General features: G+C 54.9%; 2 protein-coding genes across 3 annotated transcripts; one reads left to right on the forward strand and one right to left on the reverse strand.

Moving 5' to 3' along the window:
• Positions 1-653: 653 nt before the first annotated feature.
• On the reverse strand, positions 654-6,191 carry SIRT3 (sirtuin 3). 2 transcript variants are annotated; one of them, XM_085063584.1, is made up of 8 exons: positions 5,900-6,191; positions 5,632-5,734; positions 4,182-4,373; positions 3,679-3,911; positions 3,464-3,564; positions 3,003-3,164; positions 2,447-2,656; positions 654-1,166 (listed from the first exon to the last, which is right to left on the reverse strand). In XM_085063584.1, exons 1-8 carry the CDS (start codon positions 6,189-6,191, stop codon positions 1,146-1,148), a joined length of 1,314 nt encoding a protein of 437 aa, XP_084919710.1. In that variant the 3' UTR covers positions 654-1,145. The 2 variants fall into 2 exon arrangements, with proteins under 2 accessions (XP_084919710.1, XP_084919712.1); XM_085063586.1 differs by lacking the exon at positions 5,900-6,191 and adding an exon at positions 5,805-5,884.
• PSMD13 (proteasome 26S subunit, non-ATPase 13) lies at positions 6,150-13,291 on the forward strand. The gene is made up of 13 exons (XM_085063587.1): positions 6,150-6,284; positions 6,565-6,643; positions 7,299-7,333; positions 7,440-7,495; positions 7,841-7,884; positions 8,072-8,158; positions 8,758-8,929; positions 9,422-9,501; positions 9,584-9,709; positions 10,210-10,272; positions 10,986-11,066; positions 11,757-11,873; positions 12,605-13,291. Exons 1-13 carry the CDS (start codon positions 6,190-6,192, stop codon positions 12,698-12,700), a joined length of 1,131 nt encoding a protein of 376 aa, XP_084919713.1. The 5' UTR covers positions 6,150-6,189; the 3' UTR covers positions 12,701-13,291.
• The last annotated feature ends 962 nt before the right edge of the window (positions 13,292-14,253 follow it).

Raw genomic sequence — 14,253 nt, forward strand, 5'->3', positions numbered from 1 at the left:
TGGTCTGGAAGGGCTTTTCCAACCTGGATAATGCTGTGGTTCTGTTTAGTTCTTGTGCCATTCCCGGCTGTTGGGCTGGGGACAGCCCTGCTCTGTCACAGTGGGAGCTCTTAGGCCAATTGTGTCGTTCTCTTTTTAGCTAGCAAAAATCTCCCCACTGCCCTTCTGTGTGCTGACACACAGCCCTGATCCCTGCCCAGCTGTTGAAGCTGTCCCGAGCTTTCCGTGCAAAAGGAAAAGGGGGGTTTGGTGTTTTTAATGCAGTTGCTATTGTTGTTTCAATTTTCTAGAGTGCTTTCAAATCCCTAAGAACAGCTGCCAGGCCTGGCCTGGAATGCTCTGGAGCAGGGGCTGAGCTTGGCACTGGGCATTTAGGGAAGAGGCGTTCATAGAATCATGGAACTCCGTTTTGGGGGGAAGCAGGGGATGGTTAAAAACAAGTTCCCACCATTTCCACGAGGCTCTGTATTGTGTTGTGGCAGGTTTGGGACACAGCATGACATGGCTGCAGGGCTGTGACACTGCCACCCCCTGGGATGGCATCTACAACAGGGAAAGGCACTTGTGTGAGGGGAGAAAAAGGAAAACTAAAAAGCAGGTGAAAGGAGCAGTGGTGGGGAGAGGTGTCTTTACAGAAAACCCCTTAGGTGATATCCAGAAACGAATTATCTCTCTTTATTATTAAATAATTAACACTCCAGTGATTCAGAAATTCCCCAGCAGCTTGAGCTGGAATGGGAATGGGGGGCATCCCCTCCCCCACCCCTGGCTTGCCCCCTGATTTGCACAGATTTCATGGAAGACTAAACACAGCCTGCAGCAGCTGAGGATCATGGCCAAGGGAACAGTGGCTGGGGAGGAGCTGTGACAGGAACTGGATTGCTCAGCCCGGTGGGAGCTGGAAAACTCACTCCAGTCTGTCCTGGCCTGACCTCATGGCATTCCAGCTCCTGCTCCGTGGAACCAGTGCCTCTGAGGGGCTCCGGGATGGATGGCTGGAAAGGAGGGAGATTCAAACAGCCAACTGCAGACACAGAGCTCATTGGCTGTGCTGGCATGAGCCCCCAGGCCCTCGGGCACTTGCTGGTGACACTTATGGCTGGACATCCTCAAATGACGTGCTGAAGGGTGACAGGAGTACCTTCCTACTTGTTCTTGGCATCCAGCTGGAAACAGAGACCACAGCACTTGCTAGGGAGCATCAAACATTCCAGCCCCAGCACCATCCCCACAGGTTTCACAGAATCCCGCAATCCTGGAATGGTTTGGCTTGGAAGGGACCTTAAAGCTCATCCAGTCCCACTCCTCACCATGGACAGGCAACTGTTTGCTCCAAGCAACTGTTTTTATTCTATCACAGTTGCATCAGCATTATCCATCAGGGATTCAGAGCAGCACAAGCATCGAGCCAAGGGCTGGCTGGTCCCCAAAATGTTGGTACTGAAAAATCAAAAACCTGGCCAAAAGGCTAAGAATTCCTACTCATTCCAGCCTCATAATCTGCTGAAACTAAGAACAACCTGGATGTTACAACTGGAATCTTGAAGCCAGATTTTATGAAGTCACATTTGGACAAAGTATCCCTAAAAAAATACAGCTGTGTTTGATGTCAAATGTGGAAAAATCCTCCCAGCGGTGTAAAGGAATGTAGTAATTAACATCAGAACCGAGCTCTGAGTAATTAAGAACTTGTTCCCCTGCAGTTTCTCACTCCTGAAGATCCCAGAAGGTTAAAGATGTAAGAATGGTGGGGGAAAAAAGCCTGTTTTAAGGATTCTTTGCTATGAGCAGGAACCCCACTCCCTGTCCGGCCATGGCAGCACTGATTGCGTCTCAACACAACCAGAGCATCCCTTCCCTCTCTCCTACTGCTTATTGCTCCAGAGAAACCTCTGGAAGTGGGAGCACAGCCATGAAGAGACTGTACAGTGAGGGTTTCCAGCCCCACACCCAAGGGAAGCGCTGCCTGTGGAACATCCCTTTTTTGTGTGGAGGCTCTGCTGCCTCACAGCCTGGCACTGCTGACTAAGGGGATTTCCTGGCTGGTTACTCCCAGACCCTGGAATCGGCACCTGCAGCTACAGCTACAGTGCTTGTTTGAGAACAAATCACACACCAGGGCACATAACTGGAAGCTTTTCATGCCCTGAGGGGGTCATTGCCTGAAGGAACCCCAAAATGCTCACTTTTAGCCCAAATCCTGCCCTTTGACATGTTCCTAATTCATCTGGAACTAGCAGATCCATGTCTTCCTGTCTATCACAGACACATTCAGCCAACAGCGCTCTGGCCTGGCACCTTGGCTGTGAAACAGCACTCAGGTTTGGGGTTTTTTTGCACTCTTGTGTGCAATGACCCCAGCAAGCAAAACCCACTCCCCTGGATAACTCCAGCACAGGGAATGCAGAGGCTGAGGGGGCAGCTGGGGCTCTGAGTCTCTTCCCACCTTCTCATTCTCCTTCTGGATCAGCGTTTGCATCTCGTCGTTCCAGCCCAGCAGCTCCACCAGCTTCTCGACGCCCCCGACCACGTCCCCGAGTTGGGCCACGTCGTTGTGGCGCTGCTGCCATGCAAAGGGCCCCACGAGCTCCCGGTTGATGAGCACCCGCGGCACGGAGCTGCGCACGGCTCCAGCCAGGCTGGCAAAGGGCTCCACCTGAGGGGGGAACCGAGGGGGCACAGGGACAGTCACCCTGCCGGGGGCACCAGTTCCTGGCACACTCAGCCTGGAACTGCTCAGCCACCCTGGCTCTGAACAGGTCACAGTGTCACCAGTTACCTGGTAGCCTTTCCTCAGGTAGCCCCAAAGCTCTCCAGGTGCCCACCTGGTTTCCAGAGGGGCTCTCAGTGCAACTCCACCCTATTTCTTACCCTCCACCTCAAATTTTACATCCCTAACACATTTTCTTGCCTTTTCCTCTAAGCCCTCTCCCCCCTCCAGAGTCCCTTCAGGCCACATTTTCCATGTGCCTTTTTCCTGGGGCTTTCCCTTATTCCCAGACCTCCAGGGATGTCCCAATGACGAAGAGCAGGTCTGCCATAGGGAAGTCTGTCAGGTGCAGGAGGAAGCGCTGCGGGAGCTGCTCGCCAAAGAATACGATGTCAGGCTTGACGACTCCAGTGCAGACAGGGCAGCGAGGGACCCTGTCCTCCATGACGTCCCCCTGAGGGGAGAGACCCCAAAACTGCCTGTCACAGGGACCCTGTCCCCGTGAAAGGAGAGACCCCAAAACTGCCCCTAACAGAGACCCTGTCTCCCTGAAAGGAGAGGCCCCAAACCTGTCTGTCACAGGGGTTCAGAACCACCACGTGTCCTCACAGCAATGCCCAACCCCAAATCTGGTCCTCTCCACAAACCTCTCATCCCCAAGGGCAAAAGAAGAGGTTTGGACCTGTCATTACTGTATTAATTAATGCCTCCTCATGTTAATTGCAGTGTTGATGCCCAGCTGGGCCCACTCACCCTGAAGTCCTCTCCGGGAAAGTTCCTCTGACACACCGTGCAGGTGGCAGTGGCAAAGGTGCCATGGGCTTCCACCAGCCTGTCAGGAGGGATCCCAGCCACTGGAATACAGTGTGTGGGAGAAGACTGAGCCAGAGCCTCTCCATGTGCATTTCCCCAGTCCTGCTTCTCCCCTCAACTCCTGGTGCTACTGCTGGAGATGGGAAGGAGCTCACCTCTCTCCAGCCCATCGATATTCTGGGTGTAGAGGCGCAGGAGCAGCCCCTTGTCGTGCAGCAGCCGGAGGAAATAGTGGGCGGAATTGGGGCGGTAGTTGCCGGGATAGAGCTCCTTGGCCAGGGTGAAGAAAGGCTTGGGGTTGATGAAGAAATACCCCAGCTCAAAGATGGCCTCGGGATAGGGGATGTTGTACTGCTCCAGGTTGCTGTACAGGCCGCTCCCAGGGGACCTGTGGGGACAGGGGGCAGCTGGGAGGGGCTGCAGAGGTACCTGGGCTAGAGGCAGAAACCCAGGATCACTGAGGTTGGAAAAGACTTCCAAGACCATCAAGTCCAACCTGTGATCCATCATCACCTTGTCAACCACATCCCATCGTTTCTTGGACACCTCCAGGGATGGGGAGTCCACCACCTCCCTGGGCAGCCCTTTCCAATGTTTAATCACCCTTTCTGTGGACAAGACCTGAGCCCTCCAAGGACCAAGAGGATGGAGGCATCACCTGAAGTCCGGGATGCCGCTGGGTGTGCTGATCCCGGCGCCAGCCATCACCACCACGCGCCGACATTCCTTCTTCCGGAGCAGCTCGGCCACGTCCTTCAAGGTGAGCTTCTGCTTCCCCTCGTCACCTCCCCACCTGCCCCAAATTGCTCTGGCAGCTGTGCTCAGACAGAAGGGTCTGGAGCCTTGGATCCTGCTTGGCACAGGAGGAAGCACAGCACTGAGAGAACTGACAGCGACTTTCGGCTCAGCGATAAAAAGCAGCCAAAAATTCTGCAGGAAGCTCCTCCCTGGGCAAGAGGGTGCTAGGGCATCCCTAGGAGAAACTTGGCTGTTATTCCAAGCTAACAACCAAACCCCGGAGCAGACAAGCCCCTCTGCACTTCCTTAGGTGGATCTAAAATACCAAATCACTGGTATTTCTGTGAGAGGTTTTTTTTGACCAGGATGGACACAAAGTTGCACCCACTGGGAATCACCAGTCTCAGTGTTGATTTACATTCCTCTGGGATCCAGGAGACTCTTCTGTGTCCTGCGTTCAACATGTTTCTCTCAGGGTGTTGTGTCACCCTGCCCAGGTGAGCACAGACACTGTCATTTCCCTGTTCCCCCCCTTGGGCTCTGTGTGTCCTTGTCCAAAGGAATGATAGCTCTGTGCCCAGCTGGGCTGGGAACAGCCATTGTCATCTGGGAACAGTTATTAGCATTTTGGGAACAGTCATTATCAGCACGGAACAGCTTCTCCCAGTAAATTAGTGCTGCTGGAGTAGGGCATTGTGCACAGTCCAAAGCGAGTGTAAGGAGAGCTGGGAGAGCTGCTGGGGCTTGGCAAGCCTGCGCAGCAAAGGCAGAGCTGGAAGTGTCTCCAGGCCTCAGGGTGGTCAGCTCTGCCTTCCCTGGGATGTGACAGTTCCTTCACAGGGATCTGACAGTCCCTGGATGTGATCCTTTCCCATGGATGTGGCACTGCACTGCCTTAGCCTACTGCCACAGGGATGTGGCTCTGCCTTCCAAGGGATGTGGCTCTGCCTTCCCTGGGATGTGTGACATTGAATGCCCAGGGATGTGCCCCTGCACTGCCTTTCCCTGCTGTCACAGGGATGTGGCTTTGCCTTCCCAGGAATGTGACCCTGCCTTACCCTGCTGTCACAGGGATGTGACAGCACCTTCCCAGGGACGTGACACTGCCCTGCCTTTTCCTGCTGTGACACAAGGACATGGCTCTGCCCTGTCAGACCGAGTTCCCGGGGTGCTGAACTCACAGTCTTGGAAAAACACTGATATTTCCCTGGCAGATCCCTGCTCTCCGGGCTCCCAGGCCAGCTCTGGCTCACAGAGTGATGTCCCTGCTCTGACGGGGACAGGACATCCTCCATCCCATCCCACCACCGATGCCCACCCTCCCCTTCCCGCAGGGATGCTCCAGCCCCGGCCGGCCATTCCCCACCTACCTCCCGGCTCCACCGCCGGCCAGCCCCTTCCCGTCCCCGCCGCACCGTGCCGTGCCGCCGCCGCCGCCATGGCGGGGCCCGCGCTCCCACAGGCTCCTCCAGGCTGCAAGAGAGCAGAGCGGAGCTCGGGGCGGCCCGGGGCTGCCGGGGCTCCCCCCGCCCCCGGCCCTCACCGGCCGCCAGCAGCGCCCGGGCCCCGCGCTCCATCGCCGCTACCGCACTGCCGCGAGCGCGCGCGCCCGCGCTCCCGCCAGCCGCCGCCGCTCACCCCGCCCGGCGTCGGTCCGGCCGTTCCGCGGCTGCGGGAGCCGGGAGAGGCGGCGGGGGAAGGCCCGAGGGATGGCGGCGTGGCGGCGTTGCCACGGCGACCGCGGGGCGCGGCGGTAGCGGCGAGAAGCGAGTGCGCGGCGGCGGCGGGCTCGGGGCGTTACGGTACCCGGCGTGCCCCGCGCGGCCGGAAGTGAGTGCGCAGAGCGGGGACGGCGCGGCCTCCTCGCTGCGCTCCCGTCCGGCCCGTCCCGGTCCTGGTCCCGGTGCCGTGCCGGGCCCGCCGCCGCCATGAAGGACGTGCCGGGCTTCCTGCAGCAGAGCCAGAGCGCGGGGCCGGGCCAGGCCGCCGTGTGGCACCGCCTCGAGGAGCTCTACAACAAGAAGTGAGCGGGGACGGGGCGCGGGGAGATCGCCGCCCCGGGTCCCGGAGCCGAGCGCGGCCTGAGGAGCCCTCGCGGGGCCCGGCTGGACCCGCGTCCCCTTAGCCCCCTCGTTAGTCGCCCGGGAGGTGACTCCCGCGGTGTTTGCCCCTGCCGGGGGTCCCAGCCCCCGGTTCGCCCCCGATCCGCTCCCCCGTCAGCCCCGGCACGGTGCGATCGGAGCGTCCCGGGGTGAGGCACGGTTTGGCGGGGTTGGGCTCACGGCGCTGTTCTGTGTCCCCAGGCTATGGCACCAGCTCACCCTGCAGGTGCTGGACTTCGTGCAGGACCCCTGCTTCGCCCAGGGAGACGGGCTCATCAAGGTGAGCGCACTCGTCCCAGCTTTCCTGGTTTTTTGTACCAGGAAAAACTCAGCCTGTGGCTTCTCCCTGTCTTAATCCTCCTGGAGAATTACTGACCAGGGTGGATTCAGCTCCCGGGTTTTTTGCAATGGTGTGAGCCTGCAGGGTCTGTCTGAAAATTCTGCTAAAATCAAGCGTCTCAATTTCAGAAGCTTCAAAGTAATTCTTTACTTCACTCACTTGAGATGTTTATTTTTAGGAGTTGCAGGAGGATTCTTTTTTTAAATTCCCTATTCTAGCAAGAGGTTTGCAAGTGAAGGATGGGTGTTTACAGATGCTTTTCTTGAGTCTTTGCTTGCAGCTGGAAGAAACCTGTGGGGGTAGAATTAGATAAAACCAGTTCTGGGTTCTGAGCAGTGCAGGAATTTCTGTATGGGATGCCAGATTTTCTGGAAAAATCATAGGATCCTGAAATGGTTTGGGTTGGAAGAGACCTTGAGGATCATCATGTTCCACCCTCCCTGGAAGGGACACCTTCCACTAATCCAGTTGGCTTGGAGCCCTGTCCAGCCCTTCCAGGGATGTTCAGATCAGCTGGAATAGAGACGAAATAGGGTGAGAAGCTCTGAACTGGGGTGTCCTTTGCTATAAGTGTACCCTGTCCTTGTCCCTGCAGCTCTACGAGAACTTCATCAGTGAGTTTGAGCACAGGTGAGTTACTGGGGGTCACCCGGGAGGTTTGACAGTTACCTGGGGGGGTTTGGGGGTCACCCTCAGGGCTTGGGGCCCTGTGCTGACTCCAGGCTGCTCCCTGCAGGGTGAACCCCCTGTCCCTGGTGGAGATCATCCTTCATGTGGTCCGGCAGATGACAGGTGTGTGTCCTCCCCTCTTCCTTGTGCTGTTGTTACCTCTGGAATGTGGCTGGGGATGGGTCAGTCTTGGATGTGGAGTTGTTGTCCTGCTGCATCAAGATGAGAAAACACTGGCTTGAAAAGCTGAAGTTAGTGCTGATCCCTGGAGTAGGAAGTCCACAGCTTCCCTGGTGAGGTGGCTGGTGAAGAAAGGCCTGGCTTACCTGGCAGCACCTGCTGCAGGTTGAGGCTACACTATGGAAACCCCATATTCCAGCCTTCAGGAACCCTGTAAAAGGTGCATTGCTAGGTGAGGTTTAGCTCCATAGGAGCTGCTCTTTTAAATCTGTTTTTTCTCTACTTCAGATCCCAATGTGGCCCTGACTTTTCTGGAGAAGACCCGGGAAAAGGTATGTTGGAAGTTGCTCTTGGTGTGTTTTGCCTCTGAGCAGGCCAAGAGTCACCGGCATGTGTGACACCTGTGCTGGAGAGCAGCACCTTTCCCCAGGGGAGTGTAGTCACAAGTGACACACATCCAGCCTCTGGAGTGCACCTGGCTGCAGGTGACACTCCAAACAGGTCGCTGTGTCCCTGCAGGTGAAGAGCAGCGACGAGGCCGTGATCCTGTGCAAAACAGCCATTGGAGCCCTCAAGCTCAACATTGGGGACCTGCAGGTCACCAAGGTGAGGGGTGGCCCGGGATGGGGAGTTTTGGGGTGCTGTGACATTCCTTGGTTATCCCAGCTCCTGGCTCAGAGGGGCTTGTGAGCTCACCAGGATGTGGGAGCTGCGCACGGTGACCTGTGGTGTTATTGCCTCAGTGGAGCACGTGGGGTTTGTCATCCTTGGCTGCTTTTAGAACCGTGTTTTAAAGCTGAAATGATGTTTTTCATGCAGGGCAGTTTTGGTTCTCCTAGAACACGTGCAGAGGGATGGGTTTGGGTGATGGAATCCGGGGAAGGGTTTGGGTTGGAAGGGAACTTGAAGGTCACCCAGTCGCACCCTCTGCCATGGACAGGGACACCTTCCACTAGACCAGGTTGTTCCAGCCTGTCCTGGAACACTTCCAGAGAAGGGGCAGCCACAGCTTCTCAGGGCACCCAATGCCAGGGCTTCAGCACCCTCACAGGGAAGCGTTTGGGAGCAATAGTGGCTTTGTCTGGTGTCACAGCTGTCATGGTGTGTTGCTGGGGATCTCCCGGGAATGCTGTGATCCTTGGAGCCAGGAGCACAGGTGCATTCCAGGTGCTCCTTGCCCTGTAAGAGCGGTCTTGTCCTTCCAGGAGACCATTGAGGAGGTGGAGGAGCTGCTGAACACCCTCCCTGGGGTGACATCAGTGCACAGCCGCTTCTATGACCTCTCCAGCAAGTACTACCAGACCGTGGGCAACCACGCCGCCTACTACAAGGATGCTCTGCGCTTCCTGGGCTGCATCGAGGTCAAGGACCTGCCAGGTAACTCCTCTCCAGGGGAAATCCCAGTTTCCACACTCTGCTTCGTCCTCCCCATCCCAAATAAGTGCCCTGGCTGAGGTTTTCTCCATGCTGTTTTGGCTGTGCTGTGGTGGATCTGAGGTCTGGCTGGACTGAGGAGTGACCCCTGAGGACCTACCTGCTCCAGGGCTGCACCAGGGAGAAAAGGGGGAATGCCCTGCCAGGAGGGCAAGTTTGTTCCAATTCCCCCAAAACCTTCACTCTAGGTTCTAAAAGCAGCCCTTTTGTGCTGTGGTTAATGCAGGCTGCTGAATTCCAGGCAGCATGGGGGAAAACAAGAGCTGGGAATAGTGTAGGTGAGGTGTAAGTGGTGCTTTATCCAAATAATTTTTGGTTTGGTTTTCTTTTTATCCATATTGGTTTTGGTTTGGGTTTTTATTTTTTCACCCATATTATTTTTGGTTTGGGTCTTTTCCCATTCAAATAATTTTTGGTTTGTTTTTTTTTTTCCAGTATCAGAGCAGCAGGAGAGAGCCTTCACCCTGGGGCTGGCTGGGCTGCTGGGAGAAGGCGTCTACAACTTTGGGGAGCTGGTGAGTTCTGCCACATCCTTGCATCCCTGGAGCCCCAGGAGCTGGTTTTTCCCTGGTGACACCTCCTGCCTGTCCCCTGCAGCTGATGCACCCTGTGCTGGAGTCCCTGCGCAGCACAGACCGGCAGTGGCTCATTGACACCCTCTTCGCCTTCAACAGTGGCAATGTGGAGACCTTCCAGGCCCTCAGGTCATCTTGGGGACAGCAGGTGAGGACTCTGGGGCTGCTGAAGGCCCAGGCTTGGGATTTACAGCTGACACTTGGGGTCTGTGGATCTTTACTTAGTCACCTTTGCCTAATTCCTGGCTCTGGAGCACTGGTATAACTCTAATCAGCATAGGAGTAATTATTCCATCTTGATACACATCATTAGTTTTCTTTTGGCTTCCCTCTCAGAATGCTTCCAATGGAAAACAGTGGTTTTGCTTTCTGTTCTGGGAAGTGTGAGGGAAAACAGGGTTGTTGGATATTAACCTGCACTGGCTACATCAGGAACCACTGACACAACAGTGGATCTGTGTGTCCACTGGCACAGTGGCCATGGATTGTTTTCAGGAACCATTCCCAGCTGGTGGGTGGGCTGTGATGGTCTCCATCCTCCTAAATGAACCCTCGCAGGGATTTATTCCTGGATGTAAAGCTGTTCTCCCTCAGGACAGGGGAAAAATGCAATAATGACCTGATTTGGTGCCTTTTCTTCCCTCAAAGCCTGACCTGGCTGCGAACGAAGCGCTCCTGCTGCAGAAGATCCAGCTGTTGTGTCTCATGGAGGTGAGCTGGGATGTGCTCAGTGTGTCTTGGTCACTCACCTGCAGGAACTCTTGGATACAGGAAGTTCAGTGTGGATTTTGCCTGTAGATGGAGCCACAGACAGGTCCACGCTGGGCTGCTTGTCCCTAGTTCCAGGGGAGCTCTTGCATGGAGTGCCAGGGCAAGGGGGAGTGGCTTCTCTGACGGAAGGTTAGGTGGGATATTGAGAAGAAACTCTTTCCTGTGAGGGTAGGGTGGCCCTGGAATGGATTTCCCAGAGAAGCTGTGGCTGCCCCATCCCTGGAAGTGTCCAAGGCCAGGTTGGATGGGGCATAGAGCACCCTGGAATAGTGGAAGGTGTCCATTCTGTGATACAGAGGAGGGGGAGAGCAATCCCTCAGGAATGGTGTCTGGAGTATGTTCAGTATAACAAAAGAAGTTTAGAATACAGTTAAACTTCTTTGTTTCCCAAAGACTGAGGGTCCTCACCCTGATGGATAACCTGAAACAGTCCCTTCCTGTCACTGGAGGGATCTGACTGTTGTCACCACACCACACCACACCACACTGCTGTAAAACATTCTTCTTTAACTTACTTTAGTTAAATACGAGAAATACAGTTGCCAATGCAGAGTGAGACTGGGCAGGGCAGCACGCAGAGGGAGGCTCTGTGTGCTGTGGGAAGCCCTAAAACCCTGTGGGGGTTATTTTTTTGGTCTGTTCCCTGGATCCAGATGACTTTCACCCGCCCAGCCAATCACCGCCAGCTCACCTTTGAGGAGATTGCCAAGAGTGCCAAAGTCACTGTCAACGAGGTGAGTTTGGGGTTAGACACACTGGGTAATGTCCAGGTTCTGGAGCTCTAAGTGTCTGGATAGACCTGAATCACACAGAATCCCAGAATCAGTCTGGAAAGAAACTCCGAGATCATCAAGTCCAACCTGTGACCAGTGCCCAGCCCAGAGCACTAAGTGCCATGTCCAGTCATTCCTTGGACACCTCCAGGGTTGGTGACTCCAACACCTCCCTGGCCAGCCCTTTCCAGTGCCTGACAACTCTTTCCATGAAGAAATTCTTCCTGATGTTCAACCTGAACCTCCCCTGGTGCAGCTTGAGGCTGTTTTCTCTTGTCCTGTCACTTGAACTGTGGGAGAAGAGACTGACTCCCACCAGCTGCTTGTGGACAAATGTGCTCTGTTGGCTTTTTCCAATTGCCTTGTTCTTCCTGGGATTTCAGAGAAAATAAAATAAATCTAGTTTTCAGGGAAAAGAACTAAAAAAACTAAAAAGCCCTAAAATCAAGATTTAGGGAAAAGTTTTAGGGAGAACTCCACTATGTTGAGATGCCGAGTCCTGAGGCTGTTCTATCAGCTGAAAGAGGACAGGTGTGAGAGCTGCTGCCCTGGATTCTGAGGAGATCTCATGTGAAGATAGCAAGTTTTATTCATCTCAGGGGGGGAAACAGGGTGATCTGGGTCATATCCTGGAATTATTTGTGTTCCCAGGTGGAGCTGCTGGTGATGAAGGCGCTCTCGGTGGGGCTGGTGAAGGGCAGCATCGACGAGGTGGACAAGAGGGTGCACATGACGTGGGTGCAGCCAAGGGTGCTGGACCTGCAGCAGGTAATGGCCACCAGCACCAGCTGAGCCAGGGTGAGGTGACCTGGGAATGACACTGGAATGACACCGGGACAGGTCACAGCTTGGGAATGAGCCTCCTTGGGGGCTTGGCTTTGCCCCAGCGTGTTTCACCCAGAAACCTTTCAGGAGGTGGGACAGGACATGGGTGGCACGTCCCTTGTGAAAGCCACACAAACACCATGGAACATAGATGCCATGGCTGTGTTTTCCAGAAGGATCCAGGCCTCATTCCTAAATGCATGAAACAACTTCTAGGAATTTCAGGGATATAGGAGGCACATTGTTCTTGGGAAGAGGGAAGTCCAGGATGGTAATGAAGCTGTTGAGCTTCTCAAGTTCATCCTTGTAATGTTTAAGGAAACTGTGCCACGTGTCTTTACCTTTAAACCCAAAAATGGGTGCATTGAATTCCAGCTGTAAACAATTCCTTTGGTTCATTTCATTTTAACCCTTGCTGATTTGCTAATAGAAGCTGTTAATCACAGAATCCCAGGGTTGGAAGGGACCTTAAAGCTCATCCAGTTCCACCCCCTGCCATGGGCACTTCCCACTATCCCAGGTTGCTTCAAGGCCCATCCAACCTGGCCCTGGACACTTCCAGGGATGGAGCATCCTCCTTTCTCAGTGTGTGGGGTTTGGAGGAGGGGATGGGATCTCAGGTGTGAGAGGAGCCTGTGGGCATTCCGGGGAGCTGAGGCACTCTTGCCTTGCAGATCAAAGGGATGAAGGACCGCCTGGAGTTCTGGTGCACGGACGTGCGGAGCATGGAGATGCTGGTGGAGCACCAAGCCCACGACATCCTGACATAGAGGAGAGAGTGATTCCTGCTGCTCCTGAGGCCGGCAGCACTCAGACCACTGACTGCACTGAATCCATGGAGGGGTGGGTGGGCAGAGCGGGAGCAGCCTGGGATGTGGTGCGCAGGACGAGGACGTGGCCTTTTGCTGTGTGACCCTTTGGTGCTCAAGCCAAGCTTTCCCTCTGCTGGCACTGATCCCTGATCCCAGAGCTCCGTCCTGGGGAGATGGATCACTCCTGATCCCTCCTGCCTCCGGCTGCTGCAGGAGGGTAGGATCCTGGTACAGGATCCGAGGGGTCTTGGCCTTAGGGGGCACAGCCTGTCCCGCTGCCCTCTCCCCCTGCCCCTCCAGCAGCCTAAGGCAGGATTTCCCAAATCCTTTTCCCCAAATCCTCTTCTTCCCTTGGCCCCCCTGCCCTCCGCCTCTCCTAGTCTGCAGCAGAGGGAGTGTTTGCTCCATCCAAGGGTTTTCCCGGGATTCCTGGTTAGTGGGTGTGTCCATACACTTTGAGGGGGTGGTTGTCTTTCACCAATGCTTTGTGCTCAGGTAAAGTGCAGTGGCATTGCCGGAATAAAAGTCTCTGCCTTCCCTTTTTGGGAATTGTGTGTCATCTCCATCCCTGGCAGCTGAGCTGCTGATCCCTTTAAAGATGTGTTTCCATGGTCAGGCCTTGCCTGTGATTCAGGAGCTTTCCTCACCGGTTTGGTTCTCTGGTGTCATTAACAGATGGCACTGATGGAGGTTTTGTACTTTTCCTGCTTTTCCTGCCTTCACTGAGGGTGTAAATCCAGCAAGGGAAAGACAGAAGCATGTAGCTAATGCCAGACTGGTGCAGGCACAAAGATGCCTCACACAAGGGAGACAAACTTTGGAAAACAGGAAGCAATGGAATTGCTTGAGTCTGTATCTACTCACCCTCCTCCTGCCGCTCTCCTTGTGGCCGAAATTCCCTCCTGGATGGGGGTTGTTCAGTGCCCAGTGCCTGCCTCTTCCCTGCCCAGCCTCTGGGTTTGACTTTCCCAGCTCCTGCTGCATCTTGTCTTCCAAGGCTTATTCCTGCTGCCACTTTTACTGACTTCAGGAGAGCGTGTGGAAGAGGTAAGTGTTCTGATCAGGAAAATATTCCCTTTATTTCATAGTGGAGGACAGGAGAAAGCTTTAAGGAGCACAGTCTCCTTTCCAGTGCCATGTCAGATCTCCCCCTCATTCCTAGGGCTGTCACTACATGTTATGGGATAAAGGAAACTCCACTGGAGTCAGTGAGTTCTGGGGCTGCTGCTGCTTGAGACTGGCATCAAAAACCCAAAATGTCACAGTGGGAAGCAGTAACAGCTTCTGCCAGGAGGATTCCGACAGCTCCCATGCTGTAGGAGTGCTCTCCTGGCTGTGAAGCTCTGAGAAGCTCCCAGGAGCGAGGGTCAGGTCTCCAAAACTGACAGCCCCAGAGGTATTTCCAAGATACCTGAAAGTAGCCCTTGCTATCCAAACTTTCCCTTGCACGGGTAATCTGGGATGTAGGTGGAGAAGCCCTTCCTGCAGGGAGGGGAGCAGGCAGGTGTGCA

This window comes from Lichenostomus cassidix, chromosome 5 (genome assembly GCF_008360975.1).
Source record: "Lichenostomus cassidix isolate B80296 chromosome 5, HeHo_3.0, whole genome shotgun sequence".
Taxonomy (NCBI): Eukaryota; Metazoa; Chordata; class Aves; order Passeriformes; family Meliphagidae; genus Lichenostomus; species Lichenostomus cassidix.